This window comes from Sceloporus occidentalis, unplaced genomic scaffold (genome assembly GCF_023333645.1).
Source record: "Sceloporus occidentalis isolate IW3139 unplaced genomic scaffold, rSceOcc1.0.p SCAF_163, whole genome shotgun sequence".
NCBI lineage: Eukaryota > Metazoa > Chordata > Lepidosauria > Squamata > Phrynosomatidae > Sceloporus > Sceloporus occidentalis.
In genome coordinates, this window is record NW_028317143.1 from 836,555 (window position 1) to 858,705 (window position 22,151).

A 22,151-nucleotide genomic window follows, 5' to 3' on the forward strand; every position below is an offset into this window, starting at 1 on the left:
GTTCCATGGGTCCTCCCTTTAAAGAGAATCCATAAAGAGGATCCATCACCACAAGGGCTTCTAAGCAAAGAATGTAACAAAGTGCAATGTTTGACATACGATAAGAACATTTTTCAAACTTTGCACCAGAATTACTATTTTCTACATTCAGTCCTTTGTGAGGTTCCTGGTACCACTGATGAGATCGGGTTTTTTCGAGGTGACCACTTCAGAAGGAACATCGTCTTTATTTAGCTCAGCACAGGTCAACGACAGGAATGAGAAGATAGGTGAACGTGGACAACAGTGAGCCCAACTGGGCCAACCAACTCCAGAAGTGGACCTGACCCATGGGCCCATGACCCAGAAACTCCTAAGCAAGTACATTTTAGCATCACAATGGATCTGTGTGAAGAATGCCTGGACATGATGTGTAATGGCCTGAGGAATACTAAAATCTGTCCTATCTAACAACAACAAACAATGGGACCAGCATTTTGAGCCTCAACGATGGAGTAAGACTTTTCAAATGATCTCTGATACTATCTTGAGCCTCATTTTAGAACAGTACCAATTTTTACCTGTTTTCCAAGTAATTATTTTTTTTTCCCCGTCCATACATGTCAGAAGGATATAAAAGTGGTCAAACATTATCTTTCAATATTATTTTTATTAACACACATTTACACACTAAATTGGTATTAGCTACTGTTTACTTTTTTTTTAATCGGGAAAAGAAAATAAATTAAAAAATTAGAGGAAGAAAAAAAAAAAGAGGTTAAAAAGATAGAAAGAGAACGTTTTGTAACCATTTTTAGCCGATGGTCATCGTGCGACTGATTAATGTCTGATCAGTCTGCATAACCAGCCAGGGCCAGACCTCCTGTCCTCCTTCGACTCTGTAAGAAGTGCGGGGTGTCCTCTTTCTGCCGCTTTCTCCTGTTATCATCTGGCCTACAAGTCTGAAATGTTCTCAATGTTTTGACAAGCTTGATCAGAATTTCCGTTTGTGTTTCACCCTCCAGTGAAGTCCACGAGCGTTTTATAGTCTGAAATCTACTCTAGTAGTTTTTGTAGACCACGTTCCTAGTCATTGGATGTGACGTCAATGTCTTCTCCGTTGGGTTGCTTGGTGGCCATTCGCCATCGGTTAATGTGATGAGAACCCTTTTTCTTTTGCTCGCAGTCTGGTCCTTCCTCCTCCAGCTTCTGCCTCTTGTATTTTGTTCTCCTGTTCTGGAACCAAACCTTAACCTGTCAAGATGGGCAGAAGAACCTTGTTAGGAGGGTCTTTACATTTTGAGCAGCATTGAACATAACATTTATTCCATGACATATCTAAGATTTTCACTGACAGGCAACACCATGACCCTTCTCCTCTTTTGTTTTTAGCCCCAAAAAGGTTTATAAAGACATAACAAGGTTTGTCCATAAACCGTAGATGACGTATAACTAGGTTGGTCCGGAATATGGACTTTTGAGCATTTGTAAATTAACCATTCCTGGCAACGCTTCTGATCTGAGCCATGTGTGTATTATTAACTCAATGGCAAGCACAGTAACATTCGAGCAACTTGTAAAGACCAAAACATATGAAGCCTACATTTAAATGGGAAAGAGAGGTACATGGGTGTATTATTACATAGTGTAGCGTTGCGCAACAATACTATGGCATTCCTTCATCAGGACTTTTACTGACCACCAGTGCCACTTGTAACTTGAACACAAAGCTAGGATTTACGGTTCAGCAAGTGGGAGCATTCTGCAGAACACAGACTGAATATTATTAGATCTGGCATTTAACGAAAAAGCTCAAAGTTAAGTGATTTCAAACCTTCTCTATCGGTGTTTTAAGAACGTAAGGCGGTGGCGCGCATTGAAACTGTGTCGCTGTCGGGGGCGAAGCTGCCGTCAGCCAAAACGAGAATCCTGTGACCTGAATTTATTTCCCTACCTAAAGTCCAACGGGATTATACAGCCGAATAAAACGGAGCGAGAATGACGGGAATAAAGCGGGGGGGATAATATCGTGCGTGAATGACAAAATAACATATATTTCAAACAGAATCCACTGGGTGAGAAAGCAGCGTGATGGCAATTATACACATTGACGGATTCCAAGATATGCAGTGTGATCCACAAACTCTAATTTGGCCACAATCCACAGGAATGTGAAAATATAAACTGCATGTTTAATACTCCAATTTCTAAGATGCAAAAAATGAAAGTCAGCAGGTGACGGGACTCACAGACTCCTCTGTATAAAGGTCATGAAAAAAGCACCCCCCCCCCCCCCCCGAATCTATGGATAATATATAGTGGGGAGATTTAATCAGATATAATAATAATAATAATTATATATTTATTATATATATATCATTTATTTAATATATAATTATTATTATTCCTTAGAATTTAAATACTTTTAGAGTCAGAGGTGTGATGACAATTTTTCAGCTCCCGGAGCTGAAAGGGTTAAAATGCACAGTAATTCCATATAGTCCCATTAAAAGTAAACAGATTGTGTCTATCAGCCTCTGATTAACCCTTTGGGTCCCCAGACGACCACCCTGGCTACTTGATCTGACCCCGAGACCCTTTAAATATTAACCCCATAATACCCCGTCACCTGGATTCTATCGCAGTGACTCGCTGACGGCTAAGTGATTCTAATAAAGATCATTATAGAAAAACCATATCGACTTCTTAGGAGGTGTAGATATACTGAATGAAATCACCTGTATTCAAGCAGGGATTGCAGCCGTGAGAAAAGCACCCATCGGGATGCTCAGATATCGTTATGCGTAGAGTAGTGTATGAAGGAGTCGGCTCCAGGTTGGGGTAAAAAAAAACCCTGTCCAGAGGAGCTTTTCGTTTCCATCTCGGTTGTAATTAATTACTCTGCTAATCAGAGACATCACACCTACGATGCTGTCCCTTAAAATAGATGTTTCTTGTCTATGGAAATGAAAATGATGTCATTTCACAACATGGAGGACTTTATTTAAGGAATGCTTTAAACCAAAGGCCGGTGTATAATGAGAACGTGATCCGTAAATTATACGCACGTCGTAGGAGATTCTTATTTGACCAGCGGAATGTACCGGAATAACACAGGGTTCTATTAAAGGCGCCCAGTATGATAGGCATGGTGATACCTGATCGCATGCACGGCTTCACAGGATTATCAGGTGCACAGAGGTGAGCGGCAGAGACAGACCGGTACCTTACAGACAAAGGAACCCGACTGACCTCTGACCTCTGACCCCATCACCGCCTTTGCTCTTAGAAGATCTGACCCCCCTTTCCAAGTCAGATCGCGTCTCCCTCTTGTTTTTCTTAAGGAAATGTAATATTTCAGCTGATAGAATTTCAGGTCATTTGCCTTTTGACGTTCTTTAAAAACAAGCGCCTCTGGTGACGCATCGTGCGGATTTTGTAACCAGCGTAATATGTTCTAGAGGCAAAATTTTTTACCCATTTCATACTTTCGACAATTTATTTGAATGCCCACTCCTGGGGTAGATTCAGAGGGAATGATTTATTCACGATATACAGGGCCGTACAAGAGAAGGGTGGGTGTGGCTAAATGGCAGCCCCACCCACATTTCTAGTAACCACACCCCTCCCATATTACTCTGCCATTGTTACTAATATGTTTTTTCTCGAAATTTAATATGACCAAATAATATTACTAAATTAAATTAGTTGCTGTGGTATAAACAATGACACTGCAAGCTGTCAGTGTACGGTAGCCATGTTGGGAAACACAGGAAACAGGAAGTAAAAGTATGGTAACCATTAGCAACAAGGTCACAGCATCGGAACTGAATGGCAACATCTGTAACATCTCCTTTTCTTAGTAAAAACAATATAAATTGTCAGCCCAACCAAACGTCATTAGTTATGTCATCTCCTACTGGTCTGGGGTGGTTGTGACTGTCGCCCCCCCACTGAGAATGCAGACCGGACCTGGTTGCTAACGTCCCCTAACATTAACCTCCATCAAATCAAGCTTTTTACTTCATATGATAACATTTTTCCCCCCGAATGTTAGATTTGCAATGCTTTTGACACACGCCTGGCAGATTTAAGTTACTCATAGTGTTTTGTGATATACAGGCAAATATACTATAGGATTCTAGAAAACAATTTGGCTTCCGCGGGCAACCAGTCAAGCAAATCATTAATAACTGTTCTATGAATAATTTTTTTCTAACATTGTCTAACATTGTCAATGTTAAGAGCCACGTTACATTAAGAATCCCGGAATCTCTTAAATTGATGATGTAACAGGTGGTCAATGGGCAACCCAATGGCCAGACAGAGACCTCCTGGCTTCTTTCTGGCCATCAATTCAGTTCAAAAACCATTATGCTACATATATCTCCCAAATATATCAAAGTTTAAAGAAAGGGTGTGGTTAGATGCTGGGGGCGGGGCTTGTATTTATAGTATTGTATTTGATTCGCATAATTTAATCTATAAATTAATTTTCTGCCGTTTCTTTACCCATTGCTGTGAGATTAAGAGCTGCGAAACTCTGTGATACCGTCATAACCAGCAAATATTCTGAACTCATAGAAAACAGGGACGCCGGGGAGGAAAAAGGAGGCGAAACTAAACAGGGACACCTGGGAGATATGCATTACATAACTTATCCCTTTTTAAAATATGGACATATTTGTCCCATCCACAAATGGGTGAATACAAAGATGACTTTCCGAGTTTTATCTCTAAACCTAAACAAGACAGAAAAATGTCAAATACAAGAAAAAAAAGGAAAGAAACCCCCCCCCCCAAAGTGTAAATATTCATACAATCGACTAGTTATTTTGTGCCGTCTGTTTAAGCTGAACAGAAACTAGTATAGGTGACAGTAATTTTAAATTACATTATCCACTTTTCTCACCGTAGGCGTTCTTTTCCGTAAAAAATTCTAATTTATACAGAAATCGCTCCTGCGAGGCAAACTTTCCGCAATATCGCACTGCTGGATTATTTGCATATCTGTTAGCTCATCAGCCAATGGGGAGGCAGCCCTCGCCACCAACATTCTCACCCCTCCCATTTATATGCAAATAGATTGGCGCTAAACCTGGCGGACAAAACAATGTTTCCGTATTCCTGGCAGAAAGAACCGAATACAGAAAAAAAACAAAAAAAACAGCGTAAGGTGGAGGAGAAAAAAAATATTGATTAAAAGGTGCGTCTCAGCATACGGTGACCTTAATAATGGCCTAATTCTGACTGTAAGCTCTTGGGAACAGTAGAACCCAAAAGAACCCGTGTTGCATTCGCTACTTCCTAGCACAGGGTTTATATACTGCTCTAAAAATATGTCTCCCCCCTCCCCCCAATTCCAGGTTGGACTACAGGCAGAAATAAGGGCAGGAATAAAGTGGTCCCGTTGTACAGTGCTGCGGAATATGATGGTGCTATATAAATCAATAAATAATAATAGTAAGTGGTCATTCAAAAATTGACCTGATTTAAAAGAGGATGGATAGGGCCAATGCTATCACGAAGGGTGAGGAGGGGCATCTGACCAATCGCAGTGCTCCCCCATAACCGTTAAGGGCCACTGCAATATCAGAGGAGGGTAAATGGGGGCAGCTTCTTCAATGTGTACCCCTAAGATCTCTAATGGTGGACTGGGTTTAATGAGACACACAAAATTCTCTTCTTCAATAGGGATCATGGGGCTGCTGGCAGTTTTTCCACATAGGGGGCAATAAGACAACTGGATAGGTGTAAAGGGGCAAAAACAGAGGGGTAGCATTATCTCCTGGAAAAGGGTAAAACAGAACTACTTTCAAATGAAATGAAACCTAAATTTCATCTGGACCCAAGATATCAAATCTTACAAATTGACCCCTTTCGGATCTCCTATTTTTTTGCTTTGACTGTGAATGAATCATATTCTGCCCCCCCCCACCGCCCCAGTTTAGAATGCCTTTGACAGTCCTGTGCAACACGCCATAATACACCTTTAAATGGACAACACGGGAAGCTGGCAGAAGGAGCACATAAAGAATCAAGCAAGAGGAGTGGTGGTGTTTTATCCTCCCTACCCCCGGTGGCCACATGTGGAACTGCAGTCAACAAAACCTGATTGCCCCGAATGCGACGGCAGCAGGTCTCCAGGTTTATATTGTACCATAGAGTAACTCGGTGAGAAAGACCTGCTTCTGCCTCACCAGAACCTCAGCCAAGAGTCTGACTGAGAGCGATAGGAATTATGGATTGGAGGCTCTGATCGACCCGGAGGAATAATAACAACGATAATAATAAAAATAATAATTTCATGCTATTTATCACTAAAACACAAAGTGATTTGTGTTCCACGCGAGATCCAGCTCCGACGCTTCTCAGAGACCCGTATTGTATAGGGTTATATTTAACACGCATCTCCATATGCTGCCAGCGCTCCGTGCTGCAGTAAGACGGAAACGAGGGGAGCCTTCGGAGCGCTAGCTGCGCAGAGATGCCGGCTTAAAAATGGAAATATTAGCATACAAAGCTGAATAATATCACAGATGGTTTGCAGTAAATGTGCCGGAGAATATACACAAATAAGTGAGCGCGTTCAGCTGCGGCGGCTGCAGGCGCAGAGCGTGGAATGTGTTGCATTTCGCAAACCATGGTGCAAATTTGCAACACGCAACCTACTGGGAAGGGGGGGGGAATCTGTGCCTCCCCCAAAAATAATAATAATATAATCAGGACATAAACTGCTTTATGTAAAAAAAAAAATGTCGATCGGTGATTAAGATAAATAATGATGTAAATATGTTTTACGGGGAAACATTCCGGAGATAGAGCGACGAATTCCAAAAATTCCTTTGGATGATGTTTTAAGGTTTCCAAGGTTACCAAGTCAGTATAGGGGTCTGTACAAAGGTATCTGCAGGTAAGGGCAATCAGGTCACTTGCCCCGTCTCCAGAATAACCCCCATGTGTTTCCATCACACTTTTTGTGGTGCTTACACAGCAGGTTTGCCCTCTTTATCTGGAAGACGTAACATCGCAATGTGATCTGCCCGTATTATATGGGTCGTGGCGTGACAACGCATGTTCTATCCATGTCATGGTTCTTTTGCACATATATAGTCCAGGGGTTTGCACATTTGACACATATTGCTTCCAGTAGCCAACGGCAGTAAGTGAGACCATCTCGGCCGGATCAAAGGGCCACAATTTTCCACGTAGCTGCGTTTCAGGGCCAAGGGTTGGGTCCCTCACACAGAGTTGGTTCTAGGTGTTATAGGACCATATACAAAAAAGATCCATGGGATCCGCATGGATTTAATTATGCTTAAAAACAGGAGTAAAAATGCATATATTTACATTTTATCATGTTTAAAAAAACCTCACATTGGTTCTAATGATCAGTTCTCAGACTTTCCCCCCAATATTGTGATGGGGCTTCTTATATGATGGAAAAACCCTAAAGGTTGTTAATAATCCTCAGAACATGCGCGGTTACCTGCGTTTCCGACAGGCTGAGGCTGCTGGCCAGCTGCTTCCTTTCTGCTCCGACCACGTAATGGTTTTTCTCAAACGCTCTCTCCAACCTCAGCAGCTGGGACGGGGAGAACGCCGTCCGGATCCTCTTGGGCTTCCTGGCAAAGGGGCCGTGGAGTAACAAGCTTTCTTGGGACATGTCGCTGCCTGGCGGACAGAGAAAGGCGAGGAGGGGTGTGAGAATCACTATAATACAATATTCAGAATTATCTAAGGACATTGCATCTGGAGTTGGTGCCGGCTCACACTGACCGCAGTACCAATACTTGACCTATAGGGGGAGCAAAAAGTGTTTGCGAAGAAATATATCAGGGTTCTATCAAAAGCCCCTCTTCAAGGCATGCGCTGTGCTTTCCACCCTAATATCCACCTCCAAGGATTGTAATTTTACTTTATAATGAAATATTACACGATAATCATTATAGTATTTCATGTCAATAACAAATGTTCATTTTTGTTCATGTATGTATTCCTCCAGACGTGATAAATATCTATAGATTGTAAGCTCATTTGAGCCGGGCCCTCCTCACCTGTTGTTTCTATAAGTCAGATTGCTATGCAACTTACTAATTGTTATGTCCTGTCTACCCATTGTACAGCGCTACGGAATATGATGGCACTATATAAAACAATAAATAATTATAGCAGATCTCCCTAGATTGTAAGCTTGTGAACCCACATTAACTAATGTATCGGCTCGTCTTATTCTGTCGGTTCTAGTTTTGTCAGACCCTTTGAATGTAGGGACTGTAAGAAGCGCTGCGGGAATTGTTGGCGCTATCGAAATAATAATAATAAATAAAGTGCTAATATATGTTATATATCTATATGTAATTATACACATCTGTCTATCTATCTATCTATCTATCTATCTGTCTATCTGTCTATCTATCTATCTGTCTATAGAGAGATGCCAATCCTATGCATGCTTAAATTCTCTTATTATATTAGCGTCTACCACTTCTGCTGGGAGGCTGTTCCATTTATCCCCCAGCCTCTTGGTAAAGTAAAACTACCATTATTCTTAAAAAGAAAACGCAATTTTTAGGGATTTGGGTTTAGTGTTTATTAAAGCTTATTGCTAAAGAAAAAAATGCGACCCATTGTGTGTGGATAGGTATTAGAAGCAGATGATTAGACTTTAATCATACGTAAAACGTCATTTTTATTCTACTTCTCACATATATTCTTTAGTATTTTATTACATACATCCGACGTCAAATGGAAAATTTTCTGTATTTTTAAAATATTTTAAGAATGAAGTCACCCATTGAAATTTCTCAGCATCTGGCGGTATTAGGATCTTTAAAATTAATGTGCAGACCATTTCATAAAATTGTAAGACCTCTAGTATTTCAGGCAGCCTGTTTAAGAAAGGGTTAAACAATAAAAAAAACATTGGTGAGGCTAGATATAATTCAGAGCCTGGCTGAATGTGATAAGTGTTTCAGTCCATTGCAGATTGAACTGGGGAAGTGGCCAATCCCAAATGTACTGCTATGGAATACAACTCCCAGTATGCTGAGCCAACCACTGGGCCAAAGCTTTGACTCCAAAGTCTCCAAGTGGATCTGCACAAGCTTTACCAGGACAAACAAGGACAGAAATTCGATTTGAAAATCTAAATTTCACATTCATTTATTTTGGGGAAAAAGCAATTTATTTATTTTATCTAATAATTATAAAATACATTTAATTTTTAGACTCCTTAAGAACATTTTGCTATGAATACACATGTATGTGGATAGATGTGTGTGTCTATCTATCACACATGTATGTAAATATGTGCATGATGCATAAACAGAAGAACCAACAGAAAAATGGATATTAAAAAATATTAAATTATTAGAAATTAAATAAATTCCTTAAAAGTCATACATTCTATATTACAGACATCAGTCCTTAATTATTTAATGGAAATATAAGAGAGATAAAGGTGGTGGGGAAAATATGTCCAATTACAGTAATTAATCATAAGCATCTTAAAAAAAAATCAGCAATGTGTTTAATATAAATAGAAATGAACAGAATGGTTCTGGATCGAATCCAAGTAATTTCACATTATAAACATTATAGTAAAGAGAGGGATTATTCATAATGATGCAATATTCTTGGGGGGGGGGGTCATCTCCTTCCATCTCAACGGGTTTCAAGTTTAATTTGGAAACAGATGAGGAATTTTATATGTGAATCATTACCTGAAACACTCCTTACAATCACAAAGCTAAAAATAATAAATAATTATTTCAGAAAAATCATGGATTTTTTTCCAAAATTTTTGCAGGAAAACTTTTTTTAATGAATATAAATAATTTTAAGAAATTAATAAAATGAATATGTTAATTTATCCGAAAAATAGATTTATTTCTTTGTTTTTTTTTCTGTACAGAACTTCATTAATTATCAACAACAGAAAACATTTTTTATTTTATCTGTGTACAAAAAATGACAATGCAGCAGATTTAAGCTATATATCTCTGCTTAGAAGTTACCATTGGCTTTGGAAATAAAGTCAGCCGTTTTGGTTACATTACAAAAAGCAGAATAAAATAAAATACAAATAATTGAGCTTTTGCCACAAAAACTTAACAAAATCCAAATTTACTATTACGCTTTAGATTTAATATACTTTGTGTGCTCTGGAGTCCAAGTAATTTAATATTTTTGAAAATATTTTCGAACCCTGTCCGTTTTTTAAAAAAGATATATATTTTGGATGAGTAGGATATTTTTTAAAATTTTTTTTAAAAAAAAATATATTAAATAAATAAATGTGCCTGTAGTTTTCATAAAAGATTGACAAAAAGTTAATGACTGTTTTTGGAAAATGTATGCTTATATTTAAGGTTTTCTTTATTTTTATACATCAGTGCAACTAAAAATGTGTGACTTTTCTAAAATGTACAAAGTGTGTTTTCTATAATATTTCTAATCTGACATTGTGAAAATAATAAGGATTTTAATAATTTCCCTACCTTCCTAATATTTTACATTTTGTTATATACGTGTTTTAAATATCTCAATGTTAATTAGTGTTATTATTTCATATTTCGTTTAAAATTATTTAACAGAATTATTTTTTTTGAAAAATGATATAAACTATAGAATTCTAATTTTATTTCGATGTTTGGCTGATTTTTTTTATTGTAAAAATGCATACTTTTGTCTACAATAATAATAAAAAAAATCCCTTAATATTATCCATTTTAATTTAAAATTCAATCTCACGAGTGCAGTTTCTGTAGAATTCCTTTTGAATTTTTGTAATATGGGTTCTATGTTCTGTTTCCATGAAATCTCTTGACAGGCTTGCTTTACTCTGACATGGCTGTGAAAGGACTCATTAGCTGATGTTGTTTTGTCCTTGGATGTCAAGGAGTTGAGAAATGGATCCTGGTGGGAATGGAAGAAATCTACAAAGATCTTCATTCTGTGTTACTGAGAGATTTTAGACCCTTGCTAAGAATGCTTAATTTAGACCCCCGAAAAAATCTACAGGGATAATATTGCTTTCAAAGGTGATTTTTGTACCAAATATTTAATTGCCCTGAAATAAGGGGGGATTTCAGATTTATGAAGTTGCTAGCTGGGTATCCTAATATTGTATTAACCCTATAATCATAAGGACCCTTTAGCTGCCAGACTTATTGAGAAAACTCATGATATGTTACAGATTATTGGTGAAAAATAATATATATATATATATATATATAAAAAGATAAATATAACATTAACTCTTTGGGTTCCAGACAAGTCTGTGGCTAATTCTAGATGTTTTAAGATCAGAAAATAGCAATAAATACAAATATAGAGATTAGTATGACCCCCCTTCCCTTGGCTGTGCATGCGAGGAGTGGTTGATACAGAGCATGGATATAGGTTTGTTTTGTCTCTGGGAGATAATGAATGATGTGGAAATTGGACAGTAAGTATCTGAATTGTTTACAACACAAGAGATTGTAAAAGTGTAAAACAAATATGTGTAGGTTAACAATTAGCACATGGAAGGGGATGGGAGGGGACAGCAGGGACTGTGCTTAAGAAACAAATAAACAGCTTCCATTTGCTCGGTAAGACATTCCCAGTAATGGAGCCATTAAAAGGCTCATTATAGAGCTCTGCAAAAAGACAAAACCACTTTGACTCACCCCCAACATGGGAAGGTAGATAGATAGATAGATAGATAGAGTCTCTCTCTTTCTCGCTCTCTAAATATAAATGTATTATTATTCACACCTGTAGCAGACAATGGGTTAAGCAGTTCTTGGTGCAAGGGGGGGGGTATTAACCATTTCACTGCCAGGCTGCATAATACACCCAAGATGTTCCCCAAATTGGAGCCTCTAAGGCAGAGAAGTGACAGATTGTCGGGGTCTGCGGTCCAGCAGCCAGCAATTATAAGAAGATGGAATTATTGCATTATTATAAAAATGACTAATTGGCTGCAGCTGAACGGCTTCATATGTAGAACTGATGATATTGCGTGCATGTGGTATCTGTTTTTGGTTTTTGCTTATTCTATTTCTTACATTTTTTTTTTAAAAAATATATATATATTTTTATTATATATATATTTTTTTAAATTCCAGTGTTTTACATTTCTATTTTTTTTTCGCCCTGGATTAGAGGTGGTTAGGGATATAGTTACAGAATACAGAATTACAGTTCATGACAAAATATTTGGATGAGGATACATATATATATAGGCAGATAAAAGCGGTACATGTATACAGGTGTCTTTAATTGAGCCCAGTATAATTGAGCCATGAGTGTAGACCCTCTGATAGATAGTAAGAGCATAGGAGCAGAGCCCCCTATTCCTTCTGTATCAGTATTTTCTTAATATTTATTTTAATAAAATTATTTTTTACTGTCTTTATTGCAATAGCGCTCAGGAATAGCTGGTGCTCTATTGATACAATGTTAAAGTGCAAAACCTCTTTTTGCATTATATATATTAATATATACAATGTATATATCACACAAACAGGGGCGTGTGACTGCATTTAATACATTGTACTGTGTCTGATTAACCATAGGCATCTACACCTGCTAATAACATACCTGTGTCGGTATGTATAGTTACATTTATATGTGTAAACAGGCACCCGTATGTAACTATATACAAATATACCAATACATGTACATACTTCAGATGCAATATATATGAATGCATATATCTATACATATATGCACATACAGGTAGGCATGCTTGCATCTGAATACTTATTACATTCATAGGTTCATGTGAATGCGCAGGTGGAGGGGGTAGTAATAATAATAATAATAATGATAATAATAATGATGCCTCGTTTATTCACCATTTAGATTTTTATAGGAATGTTTAATGCCCCCAATTATTATTTGTTGAAGTGACATGCCAGGACTTGGATTTTATATGATGTTAATCCAATAATAACCTAAAAGACACATTCTGTGATAGTTTATAACCCATTGCACCATCTAATCTACTATGAGTTATATATTTTGGGACTGTTTTATTCATATACCTCTATAAAGTGTGTACCTATCACATATAGTTATACCTATAGGTGACAAATAGCTCTGATCCTACCATATGACCCATACTTTTCCCTGATCACTTACTCTTCTCTGGGAATCACTGCAGAGCTCCCTTAAAACGTGTCTTCCAAGTCTCCTCTTCATAAGAGTTCACAGTTCAGTGATCAAGAACCTAACCCAATATCCAACTGAGGACATCAAACAGGGACTACCACCTCCTGGTGACAAATTGGACCAGTTCCCCACCAAAAGATCATTTGTGGTTGTAATTCACTGGGCAGTGACAGTAGGTATATTTATTAACTGATAAGTTATTGGTGGGGTGACATTGTCATATTTACCAAAATGACCCTTTCTACACCTTGTGTTAACTGCCACCCTACTACACACTGCATGCTGTCAAAAGGGGGTCTCTGCAGAGTCACCCCCTTTCATTGTTCTATATCAATGCAACAATAACACAAATGCACATGGAACTCAGTGTCATCTCTTATAACCCAAGCAGTAGGGGATCAATTACTCGGTTTAACTGATTTAAAGAAGGCTCACAGTACAATCCCCTATAAACCATTCCTATAGAAGCCCTGGCTTCCATAAGTGATAATTATACTGTTAAGCCATATACAAAAAATATTGTTAGTTGTGAAAATAGCCCTGGGGTCATTAGATAGAAATAATATGGTAACCAGGGCATTTTGAAATAGCAGTGAAAATCCTTATTTTCATTATATTTTAAGAAGTTATAATATTATATGCCTCTTATGTATAGAAAATATTGCCCCTGTTCATGACCCCCCTATGTATGTCTCTATAAAGCTTTCAACCTGAATTAGGAATGGGTTAGGAATCAGGAGTGTGTATGTGTATATGTATATATATATATATATATATATATATATATATATATATATATATAAAAGTATATATATATACTTATATATATATATATATATATACATAATCAATAATAATAATAAACATAATAATCAATTTTTTTTTTAAATAATCCCTATTTAGCGGAAATCAACTTTAATAGGAGATAGGAAACCTTTCACATTCTACCAGCTGTGATTAATAATAATAGATTGTATAATGATACAATTATTAATAATAATACACTGCATAATCATACATTGATGAATAATAGATTGTATAATAATACTTTGATTAGTAATAATACACTGTATAATCATATATCTATATCTATTAATAATAATAGATTGTAAAATAATACTTTGATTAATAAAAAAAAATCCTAATGCTGACACTCTGCATGGAAATCATTCACTTAATATTTGCTAGGAAACCAGTAAAGAAATGTGTACCATTAAAAATAATATTTTTTACATTTAATGGCATCCCAGATCATTGGTAAGTGTTATATTTAGAGTAAAAATATTTTTTCTGTGACCCAGCTAGAGATTCCGAAGTTTTCCTCAGCACATACCGACATTAGTGTGGGCATATGGGGAGTCAAAGCCTATGCACCAATGAATGAGAATCCCACAATTGCATGACCACATGCAATTTTGATTTTAGGACATTAGGCCTGTGGCATTGGGACTGACAGGGCAGCAATTCTTTAACTATGCTGGTTAGTGACCTCCAAAAGGCAGCTTTACTCAATTGAGCAAGGGATGTAATACGATTTTCAATAAGACTTTTATATCTCTCTGGAGAGGCCAGAAGTTCAATTATAAAAATATAATATTCTTATATCATACAGCAATGCAAACAAAACAAGCCAACCTTTCTATACACTGCTGAGATATTATAAATGATCAGGCAATATATCACTCTAAATGCCTGTAGAGTAGTGGGGATATCAGTAAGGTCACAGTAGTCTCACTAACCCTGCTGTAAGTTGAGTATATATGTAAGGTTTCAATACAGTGTATGACTTCTTCAGTAGGTTATACTCAGTCTTTGTGAATTAAAGGTACTTTGACACTTTGTGCAACAGTTATTACTCTCTCTCTCTAGCATGTTAAGCAAATGAACCTTGGCAGATTTGTATTATTTTCTCTGAAGGGTAAATCACCTTAACCTAACAGAGAAACTTTTTAGAACTTGGTTTGTTTTTATTGCAACAGCCTACCAGTTCCTGCTTTTGTGTCACATGACAGTTTAGCATTCCCTGAAAAATTATGGGCAAGGGAAAATTTTATATAATTAAATAATTATTTCTGAGAAGGGGTTGGGGATTCAACAACACTAGGAATTTTGGTTTCGAATGCTGCATTTAGTTAAAAAAAGTGTAGGTAGCTTGGAAATAATTATCCTTTTGACAAATGACTTTCCCGTTCATGTTTAAATTCCCTTACTCTATTAGCCTCTACCACTTTTGATGGGAGGTTAGTCCACTTATCTACCACCCTCTCTGTAACGAAAAACTTCCATAAATTGTATCTAAGCCTCTGACCCTCTAGTGTTAGATTATGGTTTCTTGTTGTAACTCCTTTGAAATAAACTTCTCTCCTGTACTTTGTTAAATCCCTTTATGTATGTAAATGTTTCTATCACATCCCCCGTCTCTCTCTCTCTCTCTCTACTCTCCTCTGCCAAGCTAGCCATGCTGGAGGATCTCATAGCCAGGGGCAATGGGTCAATGAACAGCTCTAGAGATAAATCTATTCTCTCCCCCCCTGGAACAATACCTTTGATCTCCAGTGAAAGCCTGATTGGGATTTCCATGTATAACCCAGTAATGAGTAAAGAAGTGAAATCACTGGACAAATTATACCAGACACCCTGTGTCTTAATTCCTGAATACAGAACATAACACATCCCCATCTCCTACTGACTTCCTCCAAGAAAATCCCCAAACCCATACACTACAAAAATAATGGTAAATATACTTCTCATATATATATATATATATATATATATATATATATATATATATATATATATATATACACACATATATATTTATTTATATTATATTATATTTATTTTTTATATACACATACATTGCTTTCCTTTAATTTGTATATTTATGTTACAAAAGTCTCTCTAGTTCTCTCCAGAAAATGTCCACTATTTGTATTTTTCCTCTTTGTATTGCAAATATTTGTATTTTTTATTTTTTATATAATAATATGTTCTGTTATTCTAACTCCGATCACTATGGTTTTTTTGCCATCTTCAAGATTTTTCTGCTTCAAAAGAGTTGCTGTAAACCTTAATTTACAGTAAGTTTGAAAAAAGTAATAATAATACGTATAATATAATGCGAACTGCAAAGAAACCTTTCTATGTTGCAAAGGAATAATCCGACCGAAGTGATACATTAACACCAATTGCGCTTTCTCCGGCGCGATCTGACTCCGAATTAAACCTGATCCGTTTTTATAATGCATTCACTTGGTTTTGGATAAAATGTTGTTGTTTTGTTTTTTGTTTTGTTTTTTAAAAACATTCTCTTAAATTTAACGGTTTTCCTCCAGTTCAGTATTTGCTCTATGGTGTGGATGTTTATATTAAAAACATACAATCAAAAATACAATAATTACAATGAATTAATACAAAGTATTTACAGTTTTACTACTGGAAACACATATAATAAACTTAATATAGATATATATATAATATAGTTTAAGACATACACATATATAATGGCATTTTAAATATAAATAGATTAATTTCATGTGGTTTATATATGTAGTGTATGTTTCAACCGGTATATATATGTGTAAGTGCAGCTGTTAATGTGATGCTGTGTCTGTGGGAATTTTGTGAGGTCTCATACACTGCTAGGTGGACCCCCATACAAGTTACCTTGAAATCTGTGGCCGAAGAACCTGTTTCTGAGAACCCATGGGTAGAAGTTGAGGGGGTCCCTGTGCTGGGGTCCAAAGAATGAGTGTGGGTGCTGGAGATGAGAGGCCCCCAGCTGGTGAGGGTGGACAGTCAGTGATGGGTGGTTGACCGCTTCTGGAAAGACCAACTCAGGGTTGTTGTAGAGAGACCTTCCAGCAGGGCTGGGGAACCCACCGACAAAGGCTTCTGCAGTGGAGCTGGGGTAGCTCAGGGTTGGTGGTCTCAGTGGTTCTTCTGAAGACAGGTGATTGTCCTTGGCCACCAAAGATTCAATTGTAAAGCAACGTTTACCTGCTGGCTGAAACATGGTTGGCAAAGTCCTAATGATGTGTTCCTCTTAACTAGGACCTCAATGTAAAAAAGAAACAAAATTCAGCCCCCCACCCCCCAAAAATGTATGGAGAACTATCCACAAAGAGGAGAAGAGAAGGTCAATGTGATGTCCACAGGAACCAGAAACGACGAATGTTCCATGCAACCACGGATCTGTTAGGATCTGTCTCCAGCCTTCACTGAAACAAGGCTGCCACCAGCCTCCACCGAGACCCAGCTGCCTCCAGCCTCCACCGAGACCCAGCTATCTCCAGCCTCCACCGAGACCAGCCTGCCTCCAAGCTTCACAAGGACAAGAATGGCTCCAGGCTTCGACGAGACCAGGCTCCCTCCAGCCTCCAAAAAGATCAGACTCCTTCCAGTCTTCACAGTAACCAGCCTTTAACAAAAAAAACAATCTCTGCAGGGTCTGCAGACCACAAGCTCAGAAGATTCAGCAGAGCAGACTGTGTTTGTTACCTGCCAAGGCTAACTCTGCTAACCTCACCTGCTCTGAGGCTTGGGAGGGCACAGACTCCTGCTGATGAGCCCCCTCCCCTAAAAAAAAACAAAAAAAAAACATATATAGACACCAAAAGTGGACTTGAGATAAGGAGGAGGAGGAATGGGAGCCTTGGAGCCTCCTCCTACCTTATGAATCTTTTATAAGAGGCTGCAACCTCCCCATTCATTAACCCCTACAGCTCCAGGCAAGCTGCCAGCGCTAAGAGATGCCTTGATCCACATTTACTAGAATTAATCTGATTTCCATTCATTTCTGGACATTATAGGTATTAACTAATAAACTAGATTAAATACCCCAAAACAAGCGGATTATCCATTAATGCTAAAAAAAATAAAAAAATAATTAAAACAACTGTTCCCATTTCTAACTATGCAATTAGAGGGATTTTGGACACAAAATTTCTAATTTATATTAATTCCACGAGAAATTATATATTTGTTGCCCTTAGGCTAATAATAGCAACTTGTTGTTGTCTGTTAACCCTGCTTTGGAGTAAAACATCTGTGCTATATAGAAAAACACAATCCCTTCAAAAATATACCTAATAAATGTCTAAGACCCTTGTACTAATCAAACTATTCCTTTTTAATGAAATATTTTTAGGTATTATTTATTGTATATGTATGTTATTGCATGTGTACTAAGTATGTAGTATGTTAGTAAGTATGTATGTACATTATGCTTTAGATATATTTTACACTCACACATTTCTCTGTCACACGCACACAACTATAGATGACCGTGTGTTAAACATGGGCTGTGCATGTTTAGTGTGTGCACAATTGTAAGATCCCTCCGATGTTTAGCATGTAGAGTATGTAAATAGAATGTTAGGCGTGTACAATGTTTAGTGTGAAATCTATAGAATATGTTAGCATGTCTGCTTTATACATATGTGTGGCATTACAATGTACCCAGGCTGCAGGAGCAGATTGTATTTTAGTATGTATATTGTATAGTGTGTTAATTATATGTAATTTTTTATAATGTTAATTATATGTAACAGTTTGTAATGCTAATTATATGTAATATTTAAATATTTTTTCACGCCAGACCTCTGTATTTGTGGGGGTTCACCAATATGGGGTGCCAGTGTTGTAGGTTTTATACTTATCATAATCGATGATATAACATAATATGACATGTTATATTACATGATATATTAAATATATATATTATTATATTATATTGTAACCCAAGCAAATTATAATAAGAAGAAAGTATAATTATACATCTGGCAGCTCTGACACAGTGATATGAAAAAGCTGAGTTTAACATACAAAGAGCTAAAATCCATTGAATCGCTTTAACCCTTTCATTGATTTGCAGGATGGATTAAGATGCTTGCAGGCACAGGAAGGATGAAGGGTACCTTAGCTGATAATGTAGAGAAAGGCTAATTCCTGGTGACTTTCTGTGTCCCTGGTAGATGGGGTTTAGTGCCCATACATTATTAGAGTTTGGTTAACCCCCTGTGGAGGGGGTTGTTCCCTCACCTCAATCACAATGAACAGCTCCAAGTCCTATTTTCCACTCCAGTGAATTGTAATGCTCCATGTGTCTCTCTGATGTCCCCTGAAAAGTAAGACCTAAGGGCTGGGGTTTTCTGCCCCTCTCTGCTTTGTAATTCGAATTAACCATGTAATAAGGATGGGAAGCAGGCAGGTAATGGAACCTAATTCCCCTATTAAAACATGGGGCTAATATACCAATACTAGTAAATTGTACTCAATAATACATTTAAGAAGATACTTACATTAATAATATTAATAATATTAAAAACATGAACTAATATAGAATAAGTGGATGCACATCTCAAAGACTGGTGTCTCTCAACACTTAATACTATCATACAGAATCAAAGCAACTCAACAGTCTGTATAATATACCAATACACCTTCAATGTGCTCTAAGGGTCTATCTCACCCCCTTCTTTTTAATTATCCTTACAATGTACACAATCTCCAGGTTCACACCTATAAACCCGTACTCAAAATAATCAAAAAGATAAAAAGACCACAAAATGAATAGCAATAAAATCATGCATCACATTCACCTTCCTCTGTCATTCACAAAGTGTTGGAGATTCTGCTGGTAGAAGGATATCTTTGCCCCAAAATACTTTACTCCAAAACTATCTATAAAATGAAAATATATATTTTCTTTTTCAGGAACTCAAATTGAGATTGTTTAAAGAAAAAGTTACATATGATGTGATATGTGCATAAATTAATGAAAAAAACCCATAATAAATTACTTTATTAACATTGCATAATTCCCATCGTACAGCGATTATTATTATTATTATTATTATTATTATTATTATCCAAAATAACATGTTTGTTAATTTTAGTTTAGCAGGTATTAAAAGGTTTCAATTAAATAGTTATGTTTCCAAAGTAATTTTTGTGCAAAAAGAGGCAATTCAGGATGAATCAGTGTTATTGCCCTAAGAGGTGTTGCTTTGGAAATTTTGGATTTTATGTGTAAGGGTGGGTGGGGGGTTATAAATTGCTGTAAAGTGCCTTTTAATTGTTTTAATGCCATTATGTTGTACCTACAGAAGACTTCAAACAGGATTGAAGAGATAATAACAGGAGGAATAACAGGATTTAACTTGTAAGGGATTTCTGACACTAATTTATTTGGTAAATAAATTCCTCAACAACCTTTCTTTATGGTCCTGCCATAAATCCCTCATTTCTACCACTTCTCACCATACAGGCTGTATGCACACCCCAAATCAGCATAAAATTCTTTAATTAACTGCTTTAATCTTCTGGAAAATTACAGGTAAACCAATCTCCTGTTAAATTGTATAATTATAGATTTTGGTGTTTTGTTTTTGGAAACAATGTATGTAATCTTTAGGTAAGTATGCAGTTTATGGGGTCCACATGTTTATATTTATCTATATATATTATAAATTAACACACATCTTTCTACAAATATTCGTCTGGGACTAAAATGAAAAACTATATATTATAATTATATATATACACCGGTATTTAGACATTACATAACAATTTATAGCGTATTTTTGTTAAATACTTTTATGTGTGTGTAAATGCTCAATTTTTCATACAACCAATATATTAAGTGTAAATTGTTCCTTATAAGGTATATATATATGTATATATATATATATATATATATATATACACACACACACACATGGGCAGACACTATCATGGGATGCAGGGTGTGAATTTGGTTAATGTTTTTAAAAAAAAAAAAATATATATAAATGCACTAGTGAAATTGTGAACATAAAATACTCTTTACATCGGTTTAAGTTATATTTTCCCATGCACCATTTTATCATGAAATATTATAATATATAATATAATTTATAATCTTATATTAAAAATAAATGATATCACAGTTGTTAACATGCTAGATCCTGTGTCTTTTCAGTGTTACAGATTGGATCTGGGTTATGATGGAATGTGTTTTTTTGGACACTGGAGGCAATTGGGTAATGATCTGATAGACCAGTTTATATATAGGGTGTTTATGTGTGCCCAGTATATGCACATATAGGTCCACTATTCACTCAAAGCTATTAATAAATATACATTTATAAAGGAACAGTGCATATAAAATTATTACACCACTTATTGTTCCACCTTTAGGTAAAATACAAAGTTTAACCCAGAAAATAAGTTATATTGTATCCATCAGGCTGCATGGGTAATATAGTAGGGTCTGCACATTGAAGTCATTCTCATTGAAGGGTTAATTAGAGCAAACGTGCATATTATTAACGCTTTGATTACCAAAGCTTCTCCTTGAGTTACCAAGGTACCAGCCAGTTGTCTCAATGGCTAAATCACAAATCAGTATAAGGGGGTCCTTGAAAAGCCCACCTTATGTTGATTTATATGTTGGGTCCCCCGTTTTGGGGTTATAAAAAGGGTTTTTATACCCCTTTTGGTGTTTTTACTACATTTGTACAGCGTTACCAGGAGTGGGGGAAATGTAACCCCCCTTCTGTTGTTAAACTACGACTCCTATGACAATGAGATTAGGGTTTGGTTGCCTGAGGATGATGGGGCTCGTAGTAGAGATTAGGATTTGGTTGCCTGAGGATGATGGGGCTCGTAGTTCCTAGACTGCTTGAGATCTACTTCTTTTGGATCCTTCTCTCCTTCCCTATAAGCCTATTGATAAAGCACATCTGGTACTGCAGTATGATGGGAGTTGTAGACGTAGAATACAAACATCCAAATCTCTTTAACCAAGTGATTCTGTTATTGTTGTTTTCTAAAGTTACTAACACTTGTGTAAATAAAAAGTAAAAAAGGAACACACTGGGCATATATATAGCAAAATATATACTAAATGTGGCTCATTATTTCATTAATTACATGTATTAAATTAGCATAAAAAGAAAAAAGAGGGTTTTTTAGTCTCTATTCAGGATTTTTTTCAGGGAAAATATATATATAGTGTTTTCCTT

General features: G+C 36.5%; 1 protein-coding gene across 1 annotated transcript; it reads right to left on the minus strand.

Moving 5' to 3' along the window:
• Positions 1-1,065: 1,065 nt before the first annotated feature.
• On the minus strand, positions 1,066-17,158 carry LOC149279521 (homeobox protein EMX1). Its single transcript, XM_089501087.1, has 3 exons — positions 16,810-17,158; positions 7,469-7,653; positions 1,066-1,233 (listed from the first exon to the last, which is right to left on the minus strand). The coding sequence occupies exons 1-3, from the start codon at positions 17,156-17,158 to the stop codon at positions 1,066-1,068; spliced, it is 702 nt and encodes a 233-aa protein (XP_089357213.1).
• Positions 17,159-22,151: the final 4,993 nt, after the last annotated feature.

Coding starts and splice junctions, on each gene's coding strand:
- LOC149279521 (XM_089501087.1), bottom strand. CDS start 17,158: ATGTTTCAGCCAGCAGGTAAACGTTGCTTTACAATTGAATCTTTGGTG. Junction 7,654..16,809: donor CTTCGGCCACAGATTTCAAG/GTAACTTGTATG, acceptor TCTGTCCGCCAG/GCAGCGACATGTCCCAAGAA. Junction 1,234..7,468: donor TCAGCCTGTCGGAAACGCAG/GTAACCGCGCAT, acceptor CCATCTTGACAG/GTTAAGGTTTGGTTCCAGAA.